This window comes from Sinohyriopsis cumingii, chromosome 8 (genome assembly GCF_028554795.1).
Source record: "Sinohyriopsis cumingii isolate HCF-2022 chromosome 8, ASM2855479v2, whole genome shotgun sequence".
Taxonomy (NCBI): domain Eukaryota; kingdom Metazoa; phylum Mollusca; class Bivalvia; order Unionida; family Unionidae; genus Sinohyriopsis; species Sinohyriopsis cumingii.
This window is the reverse complement of record NC_142968.1, coordinates 97,380,162-97,395,029: the sequence shown is the minus strand read 5'-3', so window position 1 is coordinate 97,395,029 and position 14,868 is coordinate 97,380,162. Positions and strand designations below refer to the sequence as shown.

The 14,868-nt window shown below is 33.1% G+C and overlaps 1 protein-coding gene across 2 annotated transcripts in view; it reads right to left on the bottom strand.

The window, feature by feature from the left end:
- Positions 1 to 14,868, bottom strand: part of LOC149794201 (uncharacterized) — a 58,855-nt gene that overhangs the window by 11,321 nt on the left and 32,666 nt on the right. For both annotated transcript variants that reach the window (XM_089968309.1, XM_089968308.1), the window contains exons 17-31: positions 14,072 to 14,219; positions 11,839 to 11,915; positions 11,385 to 11,495; positions 10,627 to 10,794; positions 9,453 to 9,593; positions 8,950 to 9,031; positions 7,279 to 7,832; positions 5,789 to 5,944; positions 5,199 to 5,316; positions 3,349 to 3,469; positions 2,733 to 2,887; positions 1,725 to 1,838; positions 1,447 to 1,581; positions 1,106 to 1,171; positions 398 to 463 (exon numbers count right to left, since the gene is read on the bottom strand). In XM_089968309.1, coding sequence (XP_089824435.1) covers positions 398 to 463; positions 1,106 to 1,171; positions 1,447 to 1,581; positions 1,725 to 1,838; positions 2,733 to 2,887; positions 3,349 to 3,469; positions 5,199 to 5,316; positions 5,789 to 5,944; positions 7,279 to 7,832; positions 8,950 to 9,031; positions 9,453 to 9,593; positions 10,627 to 10,794; positions 11,385 to 11,495; positions 11,839 to 11,915; positions 14,072 to 14,219 — 2,212 coding nt within the window. The remainder of the gene's footprint in view (positions 1 to 397; positions 464 to 1,105; positions 1,172 to 1,446; positions 1,582 to 1,724; positions 1,839 to 2,732; positions 2,888 to 3,348; positions 3,470 to 5,198; positions 5,317 to 5,788; positions 5,945 to 7,278; positions 7,833 to 8,949; positions 9,032 to 9,452; positions 9,594 to 10,626; positions 10,795 to 11,384; positions 11,496 to 11,838; positions 11,916 to 14,071; positions 14,220 to 14,868) is intronic.

Sequence of the window (14,868 nt, the reverse complement as noted above, 5' to 3'; positions counted from 1 at the left end):
GCATCTAAATAACAAGCATGCATTGAAAATACTTTTATTCACATATGGAATTCTTAGATTGATCTGTTGGTATAAATACTTTCTAACGATTCTTTATGATTTTCTTGCAATATAACTTCAGGTTTGTGCTAAGTTTGCGTATTGATGCTATGTGTTGCATCAAACCTATTTCTATTCTTCGTTGAGAAGATCCTGACAGTTTTTCAAGAGAATATATCATCCATTGCATTATGTTCTTGAATTTTTTAGGAAAACAAGCATGCAGTAATAATTCATGTGGCTGGACAGACTTTAAAGTTTTATTGAATTAGTCCAGAATGTCTGATTCTAACACATTTATAAGTCCATATTTTCCATTCGAAATATATCGTCTATTTTGGTGTTTCCAGGTACTTACCTCTTCAAGAGCATTCCATAAATCGTTATGATCGGCATTTTGATATGCCCTGTTTCTGAGGTATCGCTGAAAAGAGACAAACCAAGTCAGGTGAATTGCATATGATACCTTTGGATGTCAGGAAGAACATGATGCCGAGCTCAAAATAGAGTGATGTGCGACAATAGCAAGACTGTATACAATAAAATTCAAAAACGTGACAATTTTTATATAGTTAAACATTCTGCCCTAAGGTAATTCCTTTCCAATTAGTAAACATGTTAAGTACAAACTGAATTGACATAAGTTGAAACACTCTCGCACAGAGTATTATATAAAATACAGTAAGCAAAGAGTAATCTACGAATTTATCTTCTCAAGGATGATGTCGAAACTAAGTCCATGCAACTGCTATTGTTTCTGTCAATTTTAATACTAAAATCATAAATGATAATGAGCCATACATTTGTTTTATCCTATCGTCTTTTGTAAAGTATTGTAGCAGTCAAGGTACATGTGACCACTTGCTACGCAGTCTAGATGATCTGGGTATTATTTGCTTGATGCTTTTGTGTGCAATACTGTGACACAGACGATCAGTATTCAATTCTGATGGAGGCACCTATATTTCACCTATTCCAGCTACATTATCACATACATTTTATAGAGAAAATGTCAAACAGTAGAAAATGAAGTAAATAACTGTACTATAATTTAAATGATGCTTACTTGGAGTCCCTTCTGGAAAGTTGTCTCCCCTAAGAAGAACTGCGCCATCTGTATCATGGAAGCTCCCTGTCGATGTATATACTTTGTAATTATTGCTAATTGATCATGTTTGGTACGTATTCAAACAGTTATGTAATTTTTATTCTTACGATTTTATTGCTGTTATAAAAAGGGTCATTTATTATGTAAACATTCTCATTAACATAACTTTTCTTTTATTTGCATATATATATATATATATATATATATATATATATATATATATATATATATATATATATATATATATATATATATATATAAGGGCATTGCGTACATGGCCATGACCATTTTCAATTTACCTTATTATATGAGATGCTATCAAAGATTTCGTTAATTTCATCCGGATTCTGTACCACTGCAAACAAAGGATGTGATGTCACAAGTGCATCAAATTCAAAAGCACTATGCAGGGTTTCTGTCACAAATTGCTCAAACTGAAATAGAATTGAAAGAAAAAAAAATGACTGGAAATGAAATTGTTCGCTAAAAAGTGTTTTGTCCAAAAACAATATTATCTAATGGAAAGTGTTATGAACAGTAAAATGTTAAATTTGTATATATAAATAACTTAGCAGACCATTTTCCAGCTTGGCTCCACAAAGTCTGTTCCCATGTACTCCACATAAGATGCAAAGCCTTCATTTAACCAAAGGTCATCCCACCAGTCCATCGTTACCAGATCGCCAAACCACTGGAATTAGAAACCACCCGTTTTAGTTGAACCAATGTTCAGACATGTCTGGCTCGTTCCAACAACACCAAGTTTAAGGATATCAATTTCTTTGTTGGAAAAGTTGGCATGGATTAGAAAAATAACATAACAGGAACACATACATTTGCATAACAAGTATAGCTCCAGTATTTCAAGCATTTTGAAATTGCAATGATTAAAATAGTCGGACATTAAATTAATAAATCAAATAATAAACAATTTTATTAATAATAATGCCTGAAACATATACATATTACATTTGAATAAATTTGTTTTCTTGCGCCATCAATCAATATGCCACTCACTTTGAAGTAAAGATATTTTTAAATGCATGCAATCAATCGTAAAGACAATCTCATGTTAACTTAGAAATGAATGTAAGGATATACTGTTATAAGGGCAATACAAAATGAGAACAAAAATAACGGGAGCTGGAAGTGTGGATAAAAGAAACAAAATAACCTATATCAGGTTTATAAATATTACTCAGTATTTATTTACATTATGTAAACAACAATAAATTGGTGAAGGCTGTTCCATATTTGAAGTTTGAAAGTACCACCAATCATTGGTTCATTGATGGAGAACTTCCAAATCTTAAGGTCTATATTAATTTGAGGTCTGTTGACAAAGTTTGTGAACCTGTGCTAAAGAAACTTATACTTATGTCATGAATAAATGTGGTGTCAAACAAAATTCATATCCAAATTCGAATTGTCAGTTTTTATATTAGAAAAATAAAGATGTTTAAGGAAAAACATATTCATACACTTTCAATATTTTAACACTCAAAGTTGTTTGATTGGATTATTTGTAAACTTATATATTTGACTGCTAAAATTTTCATTGAATATGGGATAAATTCTTGTTTACCTGATGGGCCAACTCATGGGCAACCACGACTGCCACTCTCTGAAGGTTGCTCTCACCTGCCACGCCAGGTTCATATAACATGGCAGTCTCCCTGTATGTGATAAGTCCCCAATTCTCCATAGCACCTGCTGCAAAGTCTGGAATGGCTATCATATCTGCATAGACAAAAATATAGCTGCATGGTAGCTAATCGATTTGATAGTATTGTGTTGATTTGTATCTACTGGAATTCTTAGAATCCAGGCAATCAATGTGTAAGAATTACTTTACATCACACTGAGAAGTATATTGAATTGTGCATGCCATACAAGAAACGTAATTGTTGTATGTACATGACAATTTCTAGCGCTTTATATCTCTCCATGATCTATCAATGTATTATAGAATAACATTTATCACTTGTACTATGTAGTCTTATTTTGTCACCATGACAACAGGTGATGCAATGGAAAATCAATGTAATAAAATGGTGAGAGTAATACAGTCTGCAGTTCGCTGTGATGATGTAGCATATAAGCAAGATTATAATTACCACAATGCCTATTGTGATTTGTTTGGTTCAGTTTTACTTACATGGAGTTTAGAGAGTTGAAAAGAATTTTTAAAGAATAATCACCTTGCTTTGGTAGTGGAAAGTCTATTCCATAGTAATTTGCATATTGGGTTATTATTCTGGTTCCATAGTCAAGAGCTTTCTCTGTCTGATTGATAGACTCTGGAGTAGACCAAACTCGATACTGAAACACAAATTTACACCATTTTCTTAAGGCACAAAGTTATACGTTCACATCGTTTACCACTTTTTCAAAATCACAACCATAAGGACAAATGCATCATGGCGTATCTGACTCGATGATCGTATTTTTGTCAGTTTCTTACATTATTTGTTCGGTGAAAGGTCAGCGAAATGCAAACAATGTGTTCTTTGATGGTGTGTTTTATTGCTTTTTGAAGTGCACTTACTCATTTTTTACAAGGTTCTATTAAGATCTTGCTTCATGCTCAATTAACTGGGCAAGAGCCAACTGAAGTCCCTTCAAAAGGTTCTACTTCTACAAGTATACTCTTTTTGATAACAGGTTGGTATGTGCTTGTATAATTTTGAATCATAACTGTTTCCAGTCAAATTTTATAGTTATTTGATGTGATTAGGCAGCATGTCTATATATAATTTATAAATATACTTGCAAGTATGTTTGACATCAATATCTTAAGATTTTTGAGCATCCATCACAAGTCTTGCTTTCAAAAAACTGATACTGTGTATTGTTCTGATTAGATGGTCATACTTTAGATCAAAACATAAATCACTAAATGGTTCTTGGTGTATAAAGAACACTAAAGGTAATATATTCAGGTAAAATCAGCCATATATTGTAGCGTAGCTATCAATGTGGTTTTGTGAAACCTGTTCATAGTTTAACAATACTTCTAGGACACGGTTGTAATCACATTACGATGGGAATAGATATATGTTTAAAAAGGGGGACAGGAGCGATTTAATTTTTTATAGTGAAATGATGGTGTTATGTGGGTTGTGTTGCACCATCAGTCACGTGGAGTGTGTTGTTTGATAAGGCAGGTCGCAGCAAAGAGTCGAAGTAGAGTTGAGATGATGAATATAAGGGAGAAGAATAGAACAATGAATTCATTCCTATTTCCTATTTTTGGTACTCTTCTTATTTTACTTTCATTCCACCGAAGTATTTAAGGTTGTGTTTAGATATAGTTGAGAGGAATACCAAGAGCTCATATGACTGCTTGGACTAAATATTTTGAATACAGTCAATGACGCTCTGCACAATGCCATTGCGATATGTCAAGAATGTTGGCACGTCAGCACATTCAAGGCTATTGGTAAATCAGCACATTCAAGACCTGTAATTCATTGCACTTGCAATCTAACGTTTGGAATTATTTTGGATTTAATTTACAATAGTGAAAATTCCTCTTACATTTTCATTTATAACTTAGAGAATTAAATTATATGTTACATTTTTATACTTGCTGGTTTTGCTCTTTGTTACTTAGAAGTTTAAACCATAGAATTGTAATAAAATGACTAAACCCTTATAATGAAGATATGCTGAAGATATTACACTGAAATAAAGGTAACAGAGAGGTTAAATTGAAATAAAGGTAGAGAGAAGTTCTTTTGAAATAAATTGAAATTGACATGATTTACATGAGGTTTAACAAATAATGAATCGTCATTTTTGCTTTAGACAAATCATGTGCTTAATTGGACAACGTTCAAAGTTTTTCGCCTTGTGAGAGGTAAAAATGTAAGAAATTCTCTTTCTAAGATAACTCCTAAGTTTGGTGTATAGACTGTTAAACATTACTATTGGGACGATAATTGCTGATAGTCGTTTAAAAGGTAAATGTAATATCGGTGATGGTGAATAGGGTGGTATGTATATATCTATATTATATTTTGTATATATCTATATGTAACGGACTTACTGTTATATTTTTGGAGGTTGTGTTAGATTTGTAAGCAAAATCACCAACAATAAACGCAAGAAGATACGTAGACATCTTTGCTGTTCTTTCAAAAATATCTGCTACAAAATCACCTCCTCTGAAAAAATATTATGAAGATAAAGTATTTCATTTTAAGAGTACCATTTACTTTCTTATCAAATACTTACTTAAAAATTCAATAATTTTGTTGAACAGCTAGCCATTACACGGTCTTAAAAAACATAAAGCCTGTTGAACTTTATTTTATTACGTTAATATTTATTTGATAAGTTCTATAAATTGGTATCAGAATGTTAATTATTTCATTAAAGACTGTGGCTAAATATTCCTATATTATAGAATTTCGTCAGAATTATCATAAACACAAGTGTAATCTTGGACACTAGTTTCAAAATGTTTAAGAACTGCTATAAATCGAATCTTATATCGGCAATTAATAGTCCAAACATTCTATTGTCAATGTCATCTGTATTCTTTTTATTTTTGCTTTCAGATTTAATCCAATGATTTGCAAAGTTTTAACATTTCTAACTATGGTTGCAGGATATGTCCAAATGAAACATCTATACCTTGATTCTGTTCTTTTGACGGGCATGTTGGAGAGTGATATCAAATTTTTCTTCCTCACAAGGATTACGTCGAAGTATGATTTTATATCAGGCTCATCGAAGCAAGGCAAAGTCTTACGAGCATCGGTTGGTTCCATTTGGGATGTAGCTATATAGCTGAAAACAAGAACGTTATATTTCTCTACGAGCCTACTGTATTAAAAATATAATTACCATTATAAATATAATTACCATTTATAAACATAATTCAAATAAAAAGCTGATGAATGTTTTACTTTTCTAGTTCTATGTGTAATTTACACCCACAATTATCCAATATACACTTTGATATAAGATGACTTGAGGTAATGATAATACAATTTAATATATATGGGGAAACAATTCATTAGTCTGCAAAAAAATAAACGGTCATTTTACCATAAACAAAAACTTTTTCTTAATGTGATAAATTATGGATATTCATCTCAAATGAGATATTTAGTAAAGATTGTTATATATATATATATATATATATATATATATATATATATATATATATATATATATATATATATATATATATATATATATATATATATATATATATATAGTTACGACTCTATGGTCTTAATCTAAGTAACAAAAAGGAGCGAAACCAATAAGTTTTGTAAAATTAAACAAATAATTTATTTCCTTAGAATAAAATATAAAACGAAATTACAATATTATGAAATAAATCCCAAACAGTCCTAAAAGTTCTATCACAAGTCCAAATATTTAGAGTTCAAAAAGAATTTTAGTGGTATTCCAAATAAATTCTAGTATTGAATGTATTGATAAGCACGTGGTCTTGAATATGCTACTGTGTCGATGGCATGGAGTGTGTCAATGTGTTTAACATTCTTTTGATATATCACAATAATATAATCCAAAAAGATCATTGACTGAATGCAACATAATTCCAAATTAATTATGTAGTCCTAGACGTATTAATCAGCAGTTTGTAAATCCAGGGAATAATTTTAAATGAATAAATCCACCCAGATGAAAAAGTGAACACAACAATATGACTGATTCAACTTCGGATGCTAAGGTAGGATTTAATAATTTATCAAGCAAACAACAATGATACAAAAGCTAATACACAATCATAAAGTCAGGATGTAGGTCAGTCTACTTTCTAAAACATTCAAAATTGTCAACAAGTGTAGGAATTTCCAAACAAAAACTAATATCATAAACTTAGATTCAAATAAACATGTTTACCTCCAATAAAAATAATCAGAGTATTTAATCTATAATCATATAGAAATATTAACTATGTACTATGTTGTTTACAAAATAAATATCACTAGCCAGGTACACCATTAACTTGATTTTGGACAAAAGTCAATAACAAAATACAAATATACATAAAATACAATCACTGAGAATAGCCAAGAACAAAATACAAGAGTTATTGGTCGAAAAAGAGGAGGCAAAAAGCTAAATAGGATCAATGTTGTACTTACATTGTGTCATTTCCCCTATTATATTTGCTGAGGTAGAAGCCAGCCAAACTGCCATCTAGCGCACCTGTGAAATTCATCTGTAATGAATAATTTTCTCCTTCTATCATTGAACTATCCAGCTGTATAATTAAAAACTGTCTCTCTTCATCATAACTCAAGCTGACATATTTGGGCCCTTGACCAGTTCCACTCTCCCAAATGAATTTGATGCTGGATTCATCTATGTTAAGCTTGTTGGAATGAAGAGTAACACTGCTCTCAGCATCAATGCAGCGAATGTGAATTCTGACGAAGCCATCAAAAGTAAAGTTTTTCTCATCACCTTCATACATATTGGGCTTCAATTCGATGTCATAACTAAGTGGGTACACGTGTCTGGGAAGACGCACGTCTGTCAAATGTTCACTGGATGACGTTACCGATTTAAGCCAAGTTCTGATTGTTGATTCATACGTTTTCATGAACAGTATGTTTGATTCTGTTTTCTCTATCGCTTGTTTGAATGCTCTGGTTCCAGTTCCAAGGTTTGGATGTTCGTTGACAAAACGTTTGAGCTAGAATGAAACGACTACACATTCTACAAACTGTGATGAATCAGATATTGTAATAATATTTTTTACTAATCGCTTTAAGGTAGGATACAAGTACTCTGCAGAAGACTTTACGCTACGTGTTTACAATATGGGTAGAATGGAAATAATATACATTTGCCCTTATTTTTAGGATATTAACTCGAGAATAGTGAAAATAAATGATCCAAGGTTATAGAAGTTTATCTGCAGTTTAATGAATGTAGGTTACCTGTTTATAAAGTGCAGTTTATACAAATATTCATTTATGCGTCATTCGATCGAGTCAACTAGTATATTTTTACTTTAAAAAAAAAACATCAAAATCAATATCTGAATTAATCCATAATGCATGGAGGCTGTTCCAGCAGCTGTGCGTATCGTAGAACAGTATTATATTAGGTATGGATTTGAAAAAGTTGTTATCAATGTTTTATATTCACTGTTCGATACTAAATAAAGAGCACACATACACACGCATATTTCTTCCTTTCAGACCTTGTTGGAAACTCTTATTTGTCTAAGATAACAGCAAGAAACAATCAAAGTACAGATTATTGAGACTAAAGGCGCGTAAAGAAAATTATGATCATTGTTAACAATGACGAAGACATTATATATTCTTGTAATATGATTATAGTCAGGTACCTGTTCATTAAAATGTGTGGATATTTCATTTGCTTAATGCATGTTGATTTTTATCTCTGCTGATATTTAAGCAGCCTTCATGAGTATTTGTGTAATCACTTTTATAACTGTGTTGTTTTATATATTTAATCATCGACGAAAATGACATATGGAAGTGGCAGCCAAGTTATCTGCTTTGCCTCATTGAAGATATCTAGAAAACCAGTACTGTGATTCGATGTTTTCTTTTGATGCTTTTACCCACGTGTAAAAACTAAACGCCGAAACATGTTTATCAGCTGAATGCATGCAACCAATCAGAAATATTAATCCTCACACATCCGCATGAAATGATAATGAAAATGAGGATTTGAGCCTTTTTTTATTACCAACTTCATGAATATTCTGTCTTTTTTATTACCAACTTCATGAATATTCTATCTTTTTTATTACCAAGTTTGTGAATATTCCTTACCTGCTGCAGTTCAAATTCTGTACTGAACGAACTTGTAATGCCGTTAATTATATTTGTCAACAACATAAATCCAGAACCATACCTGAAATGATAGAATTTAGTTGAAATTTAGTGACATAAATTATGATGATAAATTTTATCGACATGGATCAGTTCGATGAGGAGTGAATCAAATTAACCGACTTGATATACTACAGCAAAGATTTTAAGATCAAGAATTTTTTGACACAATTTCTGCAACTATCAATGACATGTTCCTTACATAAATGAACATTTGTTGTTTGTTTGGCTAACTGTTGTCAATTAGAGGGTTTGTTTTATTTAACGGACTTGAATTGTTATATAATAGTTTCGCTGATCTTTGTATAGTTCTAACAGGGAATATGTTAAGTGCATGCTAATAATATCTATGTTTAATTTCGTCCTTCAAAAGACAATAGTTATTGAGTTCCACATGGAAATAATTCTTTTCTGTTAAGGGATTTAGTTATGTGTGGACTCACTCTTTAGATAGATAATCCCATTTGTTGCGAATAAAGTCCCATGCTATGGTTCTTCCAGTGGGATTACTAGCAATGTAAGTCAGTACATGGGCAGTATCTTGTTTCCGAATTTCTGATGGTGAGATGGCGATATTCAGATACCTGGTGAATATAAATATGAAGAACATAGGTAATATATTAAGTTCAACAAAATCAGTTTTGATAAGTTTGGAACAAATGAGTCTCAGTTTCCAACGACAACATTAAAAAATTGTTATCAGATAAAAGCAAAGAAACGTGAAGTGAAAGCATGGATTTAAATTGCATATCGCACATATGTTAAACCTACCTTAGACTTTAGTGTTTGGCTTTATTCATCCCTAAACTCAGCTGATGACTATTTGGGTTCAAAAGTGAAATATGATTTTATCGTTTAACTCTCAAGGAACATATCACAAGTCGCACAAACCTCGAAGAGGTACGTTAATAATGGACTTTCTGCAATCATGTCAGTGGCAAGTAAAGGACAGGTAGAACATTATATAGAAACACACACACACACACACACACACACACACACACACACACGCGCAGTGTGAGGCTTTGTATCATTCATTCAACGTCCAGTCAGATGGACCTCTGTTTTATGTCTCAATTAGTTAAGTGCAAGAAAAATTAAACATTCGGAATTCTAAATTTCTTTTCTTTGGTTCTTAGGACTCCTCCCATGAATTTTTCCACTGTGTGTCGAAAAGGCATTTCTCAAAGTCTGGCATTGAACGAACTGAAACATCATATAAATAATTTCGGTAACAGATGACTTTGCAATATTCCGTAATACAGATTATTTAAAAAAAAAATATCAGGCCAATTTCTTGAACATTTATTGCTTCACATAAATTAATTAATTTCACTATTACTTGACAGTGGTAACGTGGCGCATGTACTTAAAGCAACTAGGTACTAAAGCAAGATGCTCCGAAGAGATGCGCAAACGGTTCATATTGCTCAACACATACATTTCTGCGAATGAAAATTTTCATATTGTCACCTCCAGAAAATAAGCTTCATAACAGTCTCTCACAATATGCACAATCCAACCCTCAAAAATTAATTATTTATGTGGTGTGGTATTAACGTTTGCTGCTATAATCCTGGATGGAGCGTACCAAATTTGTGTAAATGTTACCGATACCTGTTCAGTAGCCAGGTGGACCTTGTGCAGGCGAGTGATTTTGTAATAGTTTCCTTCTCAGCGGCCGAGGTGGACAGCTTAAACTGATGGTAGCCAAAGTCCCATTCTTCTTGTTCTCCCTGACTGATGGCTGAGCAGTAAACTGTTTCCCGCAGGTCTGGATCAATACTTAAAATATAAAATGAACTTGGAAACAAGTTTCCAGCTATTGTTTGGATGCTCAAAAACACTTTAGCCCAAATCCAATTTAACGGCCAGCGTTAGAATTCGCCAGACATGTCTTTGAAGGATATGAAAGCGTATGGTACATACTTTGCAAATTTCTGAATGAATTTACCTTACATGTGCATATCAAATTAACATCTGATATTGTTTTAACCACTAATAGTTTAGTTGGATTATCTTGAAGATTACGATCAACGAAACTGAAACAGTCATCACATCTCATCCATCATAAAAATCTTCAAAGTAATTTAACGACATGTAATTGCAGTACATTTTGTTGTGCCTAGCAGAATATGCTAAATTATAGGATGCGAATTCAGGATACTCAAGTTTAATGTAGGACACGCTTAAAAGTATATAAACATTTTATAATGATTCATCAAGAGTCATAGGTCGCATTTACGTCATCTTAAGTCCTTTACTCTAAACGTTGAATTTTCACCAGCAAACATCCTTAAGTCTTGTTGTGATTATATATAACTTACTCCAGGCTATTTTAACTTAGATATGGTTTAAGTATCATAAGAGCTTACGGATTGTTGCTTGGGTCGTCCATCCACTGCCTGAATAATCGCTTTGACACCCGGTTACACTCATCAATCCCGTAGGAGCACGCCATACTGGTAATCATACTGCGCATATACCTTTAGAAATGAATACAATTGTACGATCAAACCGAGAACTGCTAGTCTGCAACAAGGTAAATCTGTTTAAATTTATACATGTTTAATTATTACATGATATGATAATATAAGACATAAGCCTGGAACGTGAAGGACTAATGAATGACTTTTTTTTTGGAATGATACCTACAATTACATGAGTTAGAAATATGGACAAAGATAAGGATATGTACACTGTGTCAAAATGAAATTATACAAGTCCGTGGTTGTAGGAAAATACCATTTATTATTTAATTAAATACGAGTCGTAATAAGGTGTTTTTATTTGACATGTTATTCGAATATCGTTTCTCGTAAGACTTACGACTCAATGTGTGTCGCATTCGTGTCATCCATACCATAGTGATTGAACGGGTCTTTTAGCTTTAACTTCATAAATTTCTGAAAAAGACGAAGGGAAATGCAAATAGGTTAATGCAACATTTGACATGATAACCTTAAATCACAAATATCACGACTCTTATCTCTGAGCTAGGAACCACAACTCCAAACAAATCATTATTAATAGAGAATTGTCTTAAACTGTTTTCCATGATTTGTACATGCATCATGGAGATGACTAAAACAAGAATTTAACATCATGCTGGAAGACAAGGGTCCATAAAATGTGCAATTGCCCAGCCGATCAGTCCATCTGCATTATTGTCAGACTGTGACTCTTATCTTTATCTAGGAGCAATTACTTAATAAAGTTAATTAGATTCATTTATACTTTGTCTTTATGGTCGACATTTATTTCCTCTAAATCGAACCGCTCCGGTGGCCTAGTGGTTAGAGCGACCGCCTCGGATGCGGAAGATTGGGGTTCGATCCCCGACCGAGTCATTCCAGAGACTTACAAAAATGGTACTAACAGCTGCCTCGCTTGGCGCTCATTATTAAGAGGTTAGTGTTAGGACTGGGTGGGACTACTGCAACATGTCTGCGGCATGATGCCCCAGTGCTAGACATCACTTTAAACTGCCACATTGCAGACATCGTAGCGATATGACTGAAAAATTGTTAAAGCTGCGTTACAAATCCAAATCACCCACACTCCTCTACGTCGATTAAATACGCTCGCAAAGAAGAGTATAAATATCCAAAACAAAGGACTAGCCAATGCTATATAGACAAAACTACATACATCTTTTGTTCCGACTGGGCAAAAAAAACGAGTTTGAATCGGCGCAGGAATATGTCGAGGCTATCAGGCCGACACTATGTTCCCGCGCTGTATAAAACGAATTCTTGTCCCCGACTCGGAACTAAACATTTATGTGGTTTTGTATTTACAACATATCCTCTTTTTATTTACTTTTGTTTTCAATTTTATTTTATGTATACTTCACAAATGGATTAGGCAGTGAGCGTTTGATGAAAAGGACTGTACAACCATTTGAAAATCTCCTTGTACGTAACCTGGTCTAGGCCATCTATATTTATTCTGTGCAATTGCGTCAGCATTGCCGAGATAGTGATTCACTATAGCTTTGAATTTGTTTTTAAATGTTGTAAGGGACATATGAATCGATTATAACTGCACTCATAGGTCGTTGTGCCCTGAATTCAGCACTTTGTGGAAGTTAGCAAACTCTTTTGCAATTCAAATGCTGCAGCCGTAGTTACCGTCCTTTAATTGTTTTTCTTGACATGACTCCCATAATCTCTTACTTACTTTGTCTGGATTGTTTAAACTTTCAATACAATATGTCAGCAGAAAGTACTTTGTTTATCTGTCTGTCTTTCTGCTGTCTCTCTCATATGTTTAGTGTCACTTTGTACACTAGTTTCATCTGAGTACTCATTGTCAAACATTGGGTCCAAACAGTGTTGTCAACCTCAATTTACTCTAATTTCTCGGCGGTGGATACCACAAATGCCCATAAACTCATCGTTGCTACTTCGGGTACTCCTCATGATCCCCATTGGCAATAGCGGCTATTTTCCCCTGATATGACCGTATTTCTTAAAATTACAAACATGTATTGACACTTTTGTATAATTTAAAAATGTGTGGCAATAACTCATTCCCGATATTTAATAAGTGGACTATTATTGAATACTGCAAGTTATAAACGTAGTTTCAAGCTAATGTACGATATGGAATCACAGATCGAACATATTATTGAACGCAAGATCACCCATGTAAGATAAAATGGGTCTTTAATAAAGATGACATGGGTATGTAATAAAGATGACATGGGTATGTAATAAAGATGACATGGGTATGTAATAAAGATGACATGTGTATGTAATAAAGCGATTTCATGAATGTTATCTATATGAATATATGTTGAGTAAATAAAATACAGTGGAATAAAACGATGTTGCGGTATGGTTTAAACATGAGGTGTAAGCAACGAATACAGATTGTTATGTTTTTTATTTCTTCCAAAACCTTTTTTGTAATTTCTTCAATCATTTGAATTGCTATGTTTACTAAGTCAGGTAGACTTATGACATCTCTTCTTGTTTTCTACCACCTAAATAGCAAGCTTGATCGGAAGGACATGAATGCAGTTACTGATTGTACAGGCATGAAATTATATACTGACCATAAAATCTCCGTAAAGATCAGTTCTTTGTAGCATTTGGTCCAGGTAATCCAGCTGATCTACTGCTGCTTTCCAAGGTATGTAGTTTAGTTCCTTGTCTAAATATTCTACCGTCTGTAAGGCGGTGTCCATCTTTAGCTGCTGAGCTCTGCAAAAGCCATATTGCCAGTGACATTTAAAGAAGTGACTTGCAGCTAAATTGTCTGAAAGGAACCGGCAAATTGAACTGACACCCCGTAGCATATTACTTTAATAAAAAGGAAATATTTTTAAATGTTGTAAGGGACATATGAATCGAGTCGCTTTCAAGATTTTAGCTTGGAGTGCTAAAATCAAATTTATAAACTTTGTTTGGAAAATCTTAATTGTCAAGGACTGCAATAAATATGTGCGTGATATACTTTTATTTCTAGAAGTTATAAAGCCATAGCGATAACACAAACACACACACACTCACACACACACACACACTCACACACACACACACACACACACACACACGCGGCCAACCTATTAAAAATTTTGGATCACATATTCTGTCAATGTAATAGCAATGTTTTCGCTACTCGAGAAAGGATTCTCTCTGCCAAGGGCTTTAGTTTCATATAGCCAATTTCATTCTGGGGTCAAGACGCGTTGTCTCTTTTCCTGTAAGAAATGTTCTTTCTTGAAGTGTTTTTTATAAGCTGAGAAGTTTTCTTCGTTCCTCGGAAGTTCTTCCCAGAAAGATCGCCATGGAAGTTGAGTATTTTTATTCTCTTTTTGCATTTCACAATATTTGTTACCTTTGTAATGCG